Raw genomic sequence first — 13,489 nt, forward strand, 5'->3', positions numbered from 1 at the left:
CTCGATGATCGCGCGCGGGAAACCATCCCACGCGCGGACGATCTTTGGCGCTTACGCGTGTATGAAGATCGTCGGCGCGAGTGCGCGTGCGCTAGGTTGAAGGATCACCTAACGATCACCTAACTGGTAGATTAAGAACTGGGATGTGTCCCTAAAAGGGAGGGCATCCCCTGAAGAGGACCAAGGCAGGTCTGCTTAAGAGATCCGACGATCAACTGGAAGTACTGCTTGACACTCCGAGGAGTGATCTCTATGAGGGACCTCTCCCGCGAACGGGAGAGGTGCCCTTCGTAGAACAGACTTGGAGACACCGCAGGCTGAACCGCTGGTGAGTGCCTGTGCGCTATCTCAGGAACTCCAACGATGTGCGCTAATGCGCAGGGAACGTTAGATAGCAGCCTCTGGAACAAGATGTCTCTGGAAGGCAGTCTCAGGAACAGCAGCCGAGCGCTAGCACGCAAGCAAACGTTGGCGCGCGGGGAATACCTGGCGCTTAAGGGACTTACTCACGATGTGAGAAAGCCTCTTCTGCCCCGAAGGGATCGGAGCCCATTGGATAACGGGGAGCATGGGCGCTCAAAGAGCGTCAGCAGTCAGGATTGGATACGACAGGTCAGGAGGTCCACTAAGGGCACGAGAGACTAAAGGTCTAACGTAGCCTGTGTTGCGAGACCCCAAAGGGTTGAATTGCGAGACCCCAAAGGGTTGGGTTTCGAGACCCCGAAGGGTCAGCGCAACGAGAAACCGAAGTTTCCCTGTCACTACTCACCGAAGTGTAGAAGTGACTAAAGTTACGAGAGCCCAAGGGATCTGCGTAATTAATGTTACGAGACCCCGAAGGGTCAGTGTAACGAGAAACCGAAGTTTCCATGTCACTAAACACCAAATTGTTAGTGACTGAACAGCAAGCTGTTCCAACAGAAACAAACCTCCAAAGAGGAGTCTCTATGAGTGGCCTCTCACACAAACGGGAGGAAACACTTCGTAGAAGAGACTGGTGATGGTGACCCTAAGGGCCGTAGGATCAGCTGAAGTAAACAGGAGCAATCCTCTGAAGAGGAGTCCTTAGAGCGGCCTCCCTCGCGAACGAGAGAGGTCAAAAGACTGATCCTGCAGCTGCTCAGCCCCTTGAGCATAGCTACAGAAGCGACTGCTCAGCCCCGAGAGCATAGTCGCTTGAAGTACCCTGGTCCGGCCTTGCAACCGCTCAGCCCCTTGAGCATAGTTACAAGGGCAGTCGCTCAGCCCCAAGAGCATAACCACCTAAGGACCAGGAAAAGGGTAATGAGGGAAGTTAACTAACTACCCTTGGAGGCGAACCTCCTTATCGTTCTAGGATGCACTGAAGAGCTGACAGTCGTCACGAGAGAACTTCTAAGAGAAGGGATAACGCCTATGACGATGCCCTAGAGAGACGGCAGCGACAGCAGACTCCCCAGGCATAAACAGGACAGCTCAGCTTCGTTGGCACACTCTAGTCCAGCGAAGAAACAGCATAGTAAACTGGAAAATAAAAAAAATAAATAATCATTCAACAGAAATTCCCCCAGGTGGAACTCCGAAGAGTAACCCCGAGGGAAAGGGAAACATAAGAACGAAGTTAGGTAACCCCCTCTTCCCCCACAGACATTCACGGGGAGGGGGGAGGGCGGAGAGCTAAACAAAAGCAGAATTATAATAACTATAATTACGTAACTGATTTTGAATGTCCCAAGAATCACAGACCCTCGAAGAGAAGTGTTCCCAGAGCTGAAAAGTTAAAAATACAATTAGATTTCATAAAAAATTAATTGAGACAAATAAAACGGAATAGCAACTCGGCCCGAGAAGCTATCGTAGAGTCGTAGTACATAGTAAGAGGTGAACGACCTCGAGAGAGGGGCCGCTCTCCATGAAGGCAACCGTGGTGGCCTAGGAGTGAGCGGCCGGGACCATGAAGGAAATCGTGGTGGCCTAGTGCTAAGCCAGCGTTTCACTCTCGTAGTCGTACTCTACACACACAGCACAAACACAGAAAAAGAAACTTACTATATTCTATACCAGAATATATATAAACATCAGTAATGTTTAAATATATAAGTATAAGAAAAAGTAAGTAAAAGACAAAACATCAATGGCCGTCAAGCGAGGATGGGAGCAGAGACATCCGCTCGCCATCCGAGCCAAAAGTAAAGTGGAGCACTCACTGTGTGTGAGTGGGGAGGGGTATCAAGCTACCCCTCTCTATCCCCCGCTAATTAGCGGAGGGGTAGTAAACCCTCGTTAAAATTCTAATGGCTCGTCATTTCAGCTACGCCGAAGTAATTACCCCATGTAAATAGCGTGGTTTGTATTTCAGTTACGGAATAATTAAAAATTAACAAAATTTCCCCAGGGAGGAACTCCGAAGAGTAACCCCGAGGGAATAGCAAAAAATAAGAATTAAAAATTAAGTATGCGCCCTCCTCCCCCACTGACATTCACGGGAGAAGGGGGAGGGCGGAGTAACAAAAATAAAAACAGAATTATAACAGAATTATAATTATCTAAATTAACTAAGAATGTTCACTAATAGTAAGAACCACTGACCCCCAAAGGGAAGTGTTCCCCACAGAGAAGCTGAAGTTAAAAATACAATTAGATTTCATAAAAAATAATTGAGACAAATAAGCGGAATAGCAACGGGAAGGAGCAGCCGTAATAGTACGTAGTAATAGTAAGGGGTGAACGACCTCAAGTAGAGAGAGACCGTAGTCAATCTAAACTCCCATATTCCCTTCGCTGAGAATCAAAGTTCCCCGTAGGAAAAGAGGAACAGCGAAGATAATAGATGAATGAAGAGAGTCCAGCGATGACGATTCCCAATGGGGACGAGTTAACGGAAAAGCCGAAGGAAAGACCTATGGACCAAGAGGGAGAGGCCGTACCCCATGACGTGAAACCGTGGTGGCCTTGCACTACGCAAGTGTCGTTGTCGTACATCACACACACACACACACAGCACAAACACTGAAAAGAAAACTTACTACCTTTCTATACACAAATATATACATAAACATAAAGAATGTTTATAAATATATATTACAAGTATAAGAAAAAGTAAAACAAAAACAAAAGCATTAATGGCTGTCAAAGAGGCGAGGGTGAAAGCGGACACATCCGGCTACCACCCGAGCCGATAGTAAAGTGAGCTCAGCACAGGTGTGTGTGTGAGGGGAGGGGGGTGTTAGCAGGCTACCCTCCCTACCCCCCACTAACTAGCGGTGGGGTAGTAAACCCTAGTTAAAATTCTAATGGCTCATCATTTCAGCTACGCCGAAAGTAATAATCCATATTAAATAGCGTGGTTTGTATTTCAGGTACAGAACAATTAAAGGTTTGTTTCAAATACTTAGATGTATAGGAACAACTAAAAAAAACTACAACTCACAAGTAATTTAGCTGCCACACACAGCTGGATCAAAGTTTTGTATAACCGACGGCATCGCTGGAACGAGATGATCTTCAACAAATCTTCCAGGAGATGCTCGAGGGACTCCACGTTCTCTGGCGTCTCTTCTGCAGATAGCGTCTGAAGCCTTCTGACGAGGAGGGGGAATCCCCCGAAGAATTCTGGCCTCATATTTGCTTCTTGAAACTTTGCTTCAATTTCTGAAAGATGTATTCAATTAAATGTCAGGGTACAGCTTCACAGTATTGTAATCAAAATCAAAAAGTGTGATTTTCCTATTCTCTAAAATCTAAATAATCCATATTTTCCAAGTATTCTGTATTTCACCTAGCTATACAATGATCCAGTCCTTCATATATAATTTTTTTTTAACATATTTGAATTTTCCAAACCATAAAAACCTGAGAGTTTTAATAATTAGGAGAAATACAAATTAAATCTATGACCTATTCCAATACATTCAGTAATACAAAGCTTAAACCTCTAAGTGAAGGCTCATCCTTAGGATGGCAGAAATATCGATGTACTTCGATTCTGTAAAAGAAGCAAAAATCATGACTCACGTCAACCTCTTAACTACCTGAGCGTAGGGATATCACAGGTGCTAGACAAGGCGCCTACTAAGGAATAGTGGACAATCTAGGAGGAATCTACATCCGAATGTATAAGTATTATGACTGGGAACACACCTCTCCATCCTTCCCCTTGTACAGATGGACGTGGAAAATACTTCAATAAAATAAAGTCAAGGAAAGTTCTCTGTCGAATAGCTTACCTGCATGGATCGTACGATCCAGGTACGTAGTGTCGCGATTGTTAAACCTTAAGGTAGGGGAGCAAGAAAGGAAAAATGCCCAGACATTCTTACAGCACCTTTCATTCTCGGACTTGTATCGCGAACACTATCTAAGAAAAGATGCTTCTTGTCCCATGAGGGTGCTAGGCTTCCTATACAACCCGCTGAACTGGTATCAGAGGTCCTAAGGAAAATGGGTCAAGGGAGTTGGTATCCTCCTGCAGGTGGAGGTTGTCCAACGACTCCAGACGCCTGCCTTCAGCAACTGCGCCAAGGACATGTTCTTTCTGAATGCAAGGGTGGAACAGATTAATTTGACTTTGTTGGTTAGCGGAATAGGAAGACTACTCGAGGCTTTCTCAGAAGCAGAGTTTAATGACCTTACAAAGCCAGAAAGGGAGTGTGTTCTTGGAGATCGGCTTAGGAACAACATATACTCTAGCTTGAAATGTCTGGTTCTCTTATGATAGCACCGTAGAGCTCTAATACGACAGAGAAGTAGGTCCTCTTGATCGTTAGTCACATCTAGAAGAGGGTCATAGACTCTAGGGTTCCGAGTCTTGGCTACAAACTCTGGAATAAAGGTCATCAAGACCTTTTTCCATCCTTCAGAATGACGAACGGCATAGGGAATGCCATGCGACTCGCCTACTCTCTTCATCAGCATCAGACACCTGTCCAATGCTCAAGGGCTCCAACAGAGTGTGTTTAAGGGGACCGCCCGAAGGACTCCTAAGGTCATGAGAACCCGCATGATCAACATGACGATAGCCCGAAGGTTACGAACACCGTGAGGAGAACTTGCAGGTTCAAAAAGACGTCTCCTCACAGCACGAGGAGGAGAACGTACAGGATGGCGAGGGATCACACAAACTTCCACCCTACGATCCTCTGGAGAGGAACGCAGAGCAGACTCCGCCCGATGGGGAGACGGATCCAGCTCTTAAGATACCTCCTCCGCAGGGGAGGTTTGTTTTCCCGAAGGAGAACGTCGCTTAAGACAAGGCTCTCGCTCCACCCCTGGAGGATAACCATAAGCGTAAGGGGGACCGCCGATGTCCAGAGGCAGTCTTCTCTTGAGAATGAGAGACTCATTCCCCGAAAGAGATGCTTGCTTCGGAGAAAGCTCTGCTACAGCCCCTGGTGGATCAGCAAACTCCTTAGAGTCGGAAACAGACTTAAGGCCTGACCGACGGGCTGCAGCGCCTGCTACACCCCGCAGCTCTAACGCAAAAGCTGAACATAAGTTTTCTCTCGCAAACAAGAGGAGAGTTCTCCTGAAGGAGGACATCGCCTAAGACAAGCTTTCTCCCAGCTCTATGGGAAAAAACCGTAAGCATAATAATCTCTCTTGCAAACGAGAGAGAAGTCCTCCCGAAGAAGGACATCGCCTAAGACAAGCTTTCTCCAAGCTCTATGAGAAAAAGCATAGGCGTAACGATCTCTCTCGCGAATGAGAGAGAAGTTCCTGCCGAAGGAGGAACAAGCCTTGGATTTGCTTTTGCCCAACTCAAGGGGAAGAAGCACAGTCTTCGGCGACGAGATAGCAGAAGCAGATCTCGCCGAGCTGTCAGTAATTCTTCCTGAAAGAGGGAAGGTTGTTAAACGGCTGAAGTATGGAAGCTCTCCCTCGGAAGGGGGGCAGCCCAACTCGGGGGAAGGTTAACACTGGCAGCACTATTCTTCCCATCACCAAGCCTTGTTCAAGTTGAAGGTCAGCAACGAGTGCTACCTCGTAAGGTGGGCAGCTCACGAACTGCCACAGGAAGTGCAGGACATTGACCGGAGCGGCCGAAGCCATCAGCATGTTTGTGCTATATGTTAGAAAAGGTAATAAGAGTTGTGATGAATTGCAATTCATAACTCCGCTGCATAACATACTATTCGAAGAATAAGTCCCCTTCCTTGTAAGAGAATTCCTCGAAAGGGAGCGGAATTGTTATGAACTTTAGCTCAAGTACTGAAACAAACACACGGAAATGTCGAGAGGGCGGCAAGATAGGGGAGTAGTAGTATCAATACAGTACAAAGAAAACACCCTTACAGTGGAGATTGTCAACTGTAATTAAAGTTACAAGTACAGTACTGTATTTTACAAAATGAGTATGTTTCCATATATACACGCATATATATGTATGAGATAAAAACACACACAAAAGAATAAACTAAACAGAAAAGCAATCAAGGCAAATCTTTGCAGAAGAGAAAGGCAGCATGTCCGTCCTCTACCGAGCCACAAAGTAAAGTGGTTACTCAGCCGAGAGGTGTGAGTGAGCGGGGTAGCCAGTCTACCCCAACCCCCACCCGCTAACTAGCGGATGGGGTAGTTATCCCTCACAAAAATTATCATGGCTAGTCTTTCAGCTACGTCAAAAGTAATACCCTTATAATTAGCGGAGGGTTTCTATTTACGCCTAAACAAATACTACAGTACAGTATATAAAACAATAGAATATTTACATCTGTGCAATTGTACCACATACATAAACTGTTCAAATACTTATTTTGTGAAGGCTTATTTGGTGACTTCCAGAGTGTGTGAAAACTCTGAATCAAGTCATGTACCCCTTAACTCCGGTCGTCCTCATAATTATGATTGCTAGAGTCCGAAGAATTTGGATTCAGCGACTTCAAAAATGGTACGAATGGTCAAGATATATTGCTTGTTTGCATGTGAATTTATTTATTTGTCCTCTTTCCTCCCAGAATATACAATAACAATTTTACCCATTCAATCAACAGCAAAGCTAGGACATAGTTCAGACACAGAATTCTCTTATGGCCAGTTATATGCTAATCACTTGGTTATGAGTTAGAAATACAACGAAATAAGAGTCTGGGGGCAGAACTCCACATTAAAAGAAATTTGTGCACATATTAATGGAATTGGGGTATAAGTACTTGGTTGGGACAGGCATAAACTTTTTTATCACTTGTCAAATCTATTTTCTCTTGGGGAAAATGCTGTCTATCTTAGTCTGAAATACAATATTATGAAGCTTGTTTTACGATTTATGAAATATGATTTAGTTTTAACTAGCTAGGAGGGAACCCGGGTAGGAAGCAAACGCAGAGTTGAGACATAGCCTTACGGTAAGCTAAGGATAAAGCTGTCTGAGGAGAGCCGTAGCCCCCCACCCATCCCTCAGTAGATAAGTAGGTAACAATAAGGATCCTAGATTAGGTTATATTAGGTAGTGTTCTTGGTTAGCTTTCATTTTTAATACTGTATGAAATTTTTTGGTTAATATATGATACTTTAATTACTAACGAAACTGAAAATCGCTATAAGGAATGGACAAGTGCTGGCTAGTTTAGCATTTTTCTCTGTATGGTAAATGGGGGCTGGGGCATAATAACTTACGTAATAGTTGATTAAAATGTGAGGGCTAATTCTTACTTCAACTCCATTGTTTACATTTGGGAGAGTGATGGAGAGTTATTGCGCATCTGTTGCTTGCGTTTGCTTTTTCCCGCGGTCCGTTTTTTTTTTTTTTTTGTATGACAATCATTGCCTGGCTTTTTAAACCAAATAAAAGCTTCCAAATGTTTATGCACAAGTTCCGGGATGCCATTCTACAACAGCCATTTATTTTTGCACCTTCCCCTTCAGCTTCAGCTTGACCATCACAAAGACATCTCAAAGAGGGATGCACAATCTATTTTGAAAGTGTATTTTCTTTTTTAATTTGGTGTAATTTCAACTGTCAGTAATTGATTATAATGAAAACACTCCATTCAATGTATAGCTATTGTTGATGATGTAAAAGTAGAAAATAACCCTGAAATAAAGACCCATGGGGCTTGCTAGCACAGCTCAACATGTACTGGTTGCCAGACATAGGAGCAGGGATACAATGTTAATTTTGCGAGTTTAGAGAGCCACGGCAAAGAAAAAACCATTAAGACGACATTTAGTGAATAATAAATAATCATGATACTTTAATTTTCAGCCACTTACATGAACCATATATTTTTCCAACTTGTTACCTTGTGTTTATTTTGCAATTCTGACCATTATTATTGCTGCAAATCACTCGTTTTTGGCATTTCCTCACCCAACAAACCCCGATTTCCCACTGGAGTTCACCAAAAATTTTTTTCCAAAGGGAGTCCAAAACCTCAAACAGGAGGTTAGCCCCAATAATCATTGGCAGAAATATATCAAACATGAAATTAAAGTATCATATATTTACCCAGAACAGTCCAAAGTACAAATAAATACAGTACACGGTATAAACTCGTCATGGAGCAATAAGGAGGATGGCTAGTGCGCAGGAAGCATAAGCTCATATTCGGGGTGTACGTATAAAAGCGGCCACCTGTGTGTATGATGACGGCTGACTATATAATAATACAGCAGTGTAAGGGGGCATTAGCACCCCCCACCCACCCGTTAGGTAAGTAGACAAGGACACGGCTTATAGGTTGGATTAGGGGAGGTAATTTTAGTTTAGTTGATGTCTATATTTTATGCTCGCTGGAGGAACTGGCCGCTGATATACAAAGGCTCCGAAACCTCCAATTCACAAAACATGACCTAATGAATGAAATATACATTTCAGGGGAAGAGCATCCCCATATTTTGTGCAATTTTTCGTGGATTTATTATGCGTCCCAGAGAGTAACGTATATAGAAAAAAAGGTTAGTTTTACCATTAATCCTCCATTCGCCAGTAAATCTCCCCTACCCTGAACCCATGGTTCCCACTGACTGCCCCCATTACTGTAGGATATATTGGGGTATATCTTATTAACTATTTATTTGCAAGGGAAATAATGGTTGGAGCCTTTGTATATCAGCAACCAGTTCCTCATGTGTTGATTAAGAATGGACATCAACTTACCTAAACTTTTCCCCCTAACCTAACCTACAAGCCGTGTCCTTACCTACTTACCTAATGCCGTCTTCTAAGTTAGCCGTAAGCGTACATGCAGGTGGCCGCTATCCTACATACACCACAGTTTGGGACAATCATTAACAGGACAGACGGAATTATAGCTCTTAAATTTCACACACAAAATCCCAAATATATGCATTTAATTATTTCAATTACGTTTCAAACGTGTCCCTAGGAATGACGCAGGATGCTGAAAAGGGCATAAAATACCAAAATTACCTAATGACGAGGTTAAAGTTGAATTAAAGAGCGTGGCGGCGACCTCCTCAGTCCTCACTTTGTTTACATTTATGGGCGTCGTCTGTTGAACAACAAAGTGGTTTAGGTTGCGTTCTGTTTTACAGTTGAGTAATTCTATACATATATTCATTGTATTATTCAAACTACTATTACTTATTATAACATTAGCAATAAAAATAATAATATTAAAACATCTTTATTGACATTTTCCGAAATGATATTTATTTTATAGATTGTTTGTTATGTTTTGGTCTAATAATCTGTTCAGGTTCAGGTTCCTGGTTCCTTCCTGGTTCCTTCCTGGTTCCTTCCTGGTTCCTTGTTGCTCACTCCGCAAAATAAGTTTGCGGGCAATCTATCATTGATAGGTGCAAAGCTTCTAAGCTTATTCTTATTATTGTTAATAAGCTTATATTACCTGTGATTTAAATAAGTTAATACCGTAATGTGATTCTCAATCTTTACTTTTATTCCCTTCTACCTTGAAATTAGATAGGATAATACCTGGCTATCATCAGTTTTGACTTCTTAAATTCTTCTTTTATACGCATTGCCCTACCTATAAATGCAGCCAGATCCCTACCAGGATTTTTCAACGTACCTAAGCTTATGTCTACATTCATTAGCTGTCCTAATTTTGGGCATAAAAATAAATATTCGGTAGTATCTTCTTCATCTGTGCACAGGTCACAGAAATTATCTTCATATTTTCTCCTGAAATTTGCTTTTAAATTGAGCATCTATAATCCAGATTCATTTCTCTGATATAAGACTGTGAGCCATTTCCTTTAATAAATATTGATTTTTTTCATTACTTTCTTTTTTTCCTTCAACAGTTTCTTCTATTATTTCCATAATTCTTTTCTTGATTTCTTTTTTCAGGGTCCTTTTCCCCGAAACTTCTTATTTCTTCAACTTTCATCCCATATTTACTACAGATTTCTTCTATGCTTTTACTTGTTTTTTTTTCTTTTTTTTTGGGGGGGGGGGTTAAATCCAACCCTCCACTGAAGTCGAGTGAACTACTTCTCGGGCGGGTCCATATTAATCATCTAACGAAACATTTTCATTATAACTTATACAATTCTTTGATTGTAGCATCTTCCAAATCATATGATCTTGTGAAAAGTAATGTCTTTAGTTTCTTCTTAAATTCAATTGCTCCCTTTAGGTCCTTCATTTCAGTTGGTAGTTTATTATAATGTCTAGGCGCACAGTAGCTAAAAGCCCTTTCACCAAATTTACTATTTGTTCTTGGTTCAGATAGCCTATGTTTGTCACTCGTGTGTCTTGTGTTAACATTTGTTTCTAGTTCTAGTTTATTTAGGCATTCTTTTAGATATTTTGGTTCAGTATCTTAAACGTTAGTAAGAGTAGCTTGTATTCAATTCTCGCTTTTACCGGTAGCCAGTGTAATTTAATTAGTGCAGGGGTAACTCTTTCCCTATTGTGTAGTCCTTCTATTAATCTAGCTCCAGCACTTTCCATACTGACTCTTCAACTGATCCTCGATTATCTCTCTAACTAGTCTTTTTTCCTCAGAGTTTATGGTATTATGGAAGAGCATTAATTTCTTATATTCTATTCTGCAGGACACCGGCCATATTCCTGTTTCTGCAAGTATGCCCCAATATGGAGTACTCGCAGGTAGTTCATACATATTTCTTATTATCTTATATTGGAGGTTTTCCAGATCTTTCATATCTTTGTCCCTTATTACACTCCAGGTCTCCACGCTGGCAAATATTGTTGGTAATACTACTGTTTTATATATTTTCTTTCTGACTTCCAATGCCATCTTTCCTACTTTCCCTTTCTTATTTCTTGGGTCATATATGCGACCCTCTGGCCTTTTTTACTGATACTCAATTCTTTGTTTCCGTTCTCTGTGTACCATTCACCCAGATACTTATATTCCTTAACTAAACTTACTTTTCCGTTCTTCACTTTTGTTTCAATCTCCTCCTCTTTCTCATTCTTTCTTTTGTTAATTTTTAATACCTGATTTTTTGGAGTTGGTGTTGATAGTGAATTTCTTTAGGGTCTCCAAGCTATGACAATTACTTATGGCACTTTCGATACCTTCTTTCCTTCCTGTGGGAAACATTATATCATCTACAAATACCAGTGATTCTATTTCAATATTTCTTATCAATGTGATATTTTTTTCTGCTAGTGCTATTGACTTTGTCAGTTGTGATACTGCATAGCTTGGGTCCGTATATTGTTCCTTGTCTCACATTTCCTTCAATCTTTACATCTCCTGTTGTACCTGCTGGACAATTGATGGCTGCTCTACCTTTTTCGTTCATTTTTAAAACTATCAATGCTTCCTTCCATCCTATCATTTTCCCCATTCCTTTTATGCTATCCTTTAGGTCTAGCTTATCGAAGCACTTTTAAGCATCACAGAACCATACGTATGTCGACCCTCCCAAATAGGCATTATAGTCTATGAGTACCTCCAATGACAAGATTATTTGCTCGACAGAAACGTATGGTATGAAATACACCTATCACATCATTTCGTGCAAGACAAAGGGTGTGTAAGTAAGGTATCAGAATGCTGTTTATCCTTCAAATACACTTATTTGGATTGGAGAAAGTACAAATCAGGGTTTAATTACTTACTCTAACATATAACGGCGGATTTGAGTCTGAAAGTTAAATTTCTATGTTATATAAAGCTCACAAATGTGGCGAAATTTCACCGGTTTATACAAAATAGCCCGATAGACTGGGCTGAATCACAAGGTCTTATGGACAAACTTCACAAAACCCTCGGGGAAGTAAATAGAATATGGTTATATTTTAACAACTTTTATTACAAAAATAATAATCTAATACGAAAAACATGAAAAATTAACCTTTACTTGATATGCAAGAACATGTGCGACCAAAAAAAACTATGTCCGCATCGGACTCAAGATTTTAGCAAAATTAATTGAAAATTTATAAGGTTATCTCGATAAACCTCTTACCGAGACCTTTAGAGTTACTTTACACAATAACACTGATCCCCTGGCACAAGGATCGACAAAATATTTATAGATACAAACTTTACAACAACTCTATCAAGACCTACACGGAAACTGACCTGGGTACACTAGGGGTGGGGAGAGAGAACAATTAGATAGGACTTACTGTGATTGGGGACGTCGGATTAAAGAGACAGAGCAAGCCTTGCAACCTCCGACGTCACTTTTTTGGCGCAATTTTTCCTGAACCTAAATTTCTAGATTGGATTTTTTTATCATGTTACAATAGAATGACGTTATTTTTCTTAATCTTAAATTATAAGTAATTGATTTCTTTAGTCTCAGCGCCTCCCCTACCAGGCGGTTTCTCTTTTTGGTTCTAAACATTCTCGTCTTGAACGACATTCATTCGCCCGCGAGTTCTTTCCTCTCCCTCCAATTTGACGCAATCGTAGGCGGAGTCAAATGGCGGGAACTTCGATTGATCAGGTCGAAATTCCCGACATCCTCCACGCCCCAAAATAAGGAGCGATGAAATGTCGGTCAATTGGATGGAGCTGGACTCGGGGTGGGGGGAGTGAATTACTCAGAGACTCTGTTAGGCTCGCTGCGTAGCGCTCCGCAACGACTCGAACAGAGTACGCACAATATACAACAGCAATGTTACCCCGGGGTAATAAACACAATCAATAATATACATAGTCATACAACAGATCAATTAGGCAATGGGCCTAGCAATTCTAATGCACTCGTGTACAATACACATAAGGAACAGCAGAAATCAGTGATAATGTACACACACATTTTACATAATTCAAATGGCAAAGCAAGTAGGCAATGGGCCTAAAACAAACAGAAATGGCAATGGAAATGCATACATTACAATTCAATGCAAAGGCAATTAGGCAATGGGCCTAAGACAATTAGAAAATGGCAGAAATGCATACATAACAATTCAAGTGCAAAGGCAATTAGGCAATGGGCCTAAGACAATCAGAAAATGGCAGAAATGCATACATAACAATTCAAGTGCAAAGGCAATTAGGCAATGGGCCTAAGACAATTCAGAAAATGGCAGAAATGCATACATAACAATTCAAGTGCAAAGGCAATTAGGCAATAGGCCTAAGACAATCAGAAAATG

At 41.5% G+C, this 13,489-nt stretch overlaps 1 protein-coding gene across 1 annotated transcript in view; it reads right to left on the reverse strand.

Annotated features, from left to right (window-relative positions):
• Window positions 1-13,489, reverse strand: part of LOC137633743 (uncharacterized) — a 28,890-nt gene that overhangs the window by 8,290 nt on the left and 7,111 nt on the right. The window contains exons 2-4 of the mRNA XM_068365989.1: window positions 9,969-10,107; window positions 9,347-9,481; window positions 3,410-3,630 (exon numbers count right to left, since the gene is read on the reverse strand). Of these exons, the coding sequence (XP_068222090.1) occupies window positions 3,410-3,630; window positions 9,347-9,481; window positions 9,969-10,107 (495 nt within the window). The remainder of the gene's footprint in view (window positions 1-3,409; window positions 3,631-9,346; window positions 9,482-9,968; window positions 10,108-13,489) is intronic.

This window comes from Palaemon carinicauda, chromosome 43 (assembly GCF_036898095.1).
Source record: "Palaemon carinicauda isolate YSFRI2023 chromosome 43, ASM3689809v2, whole genome shotgun sequence".
NCBI lineage: Eukaryota > Metazoa > Arthropoda > Malacostraca > Decapoda > Palaemonidae > Palaemon > Palaemon carinicauda.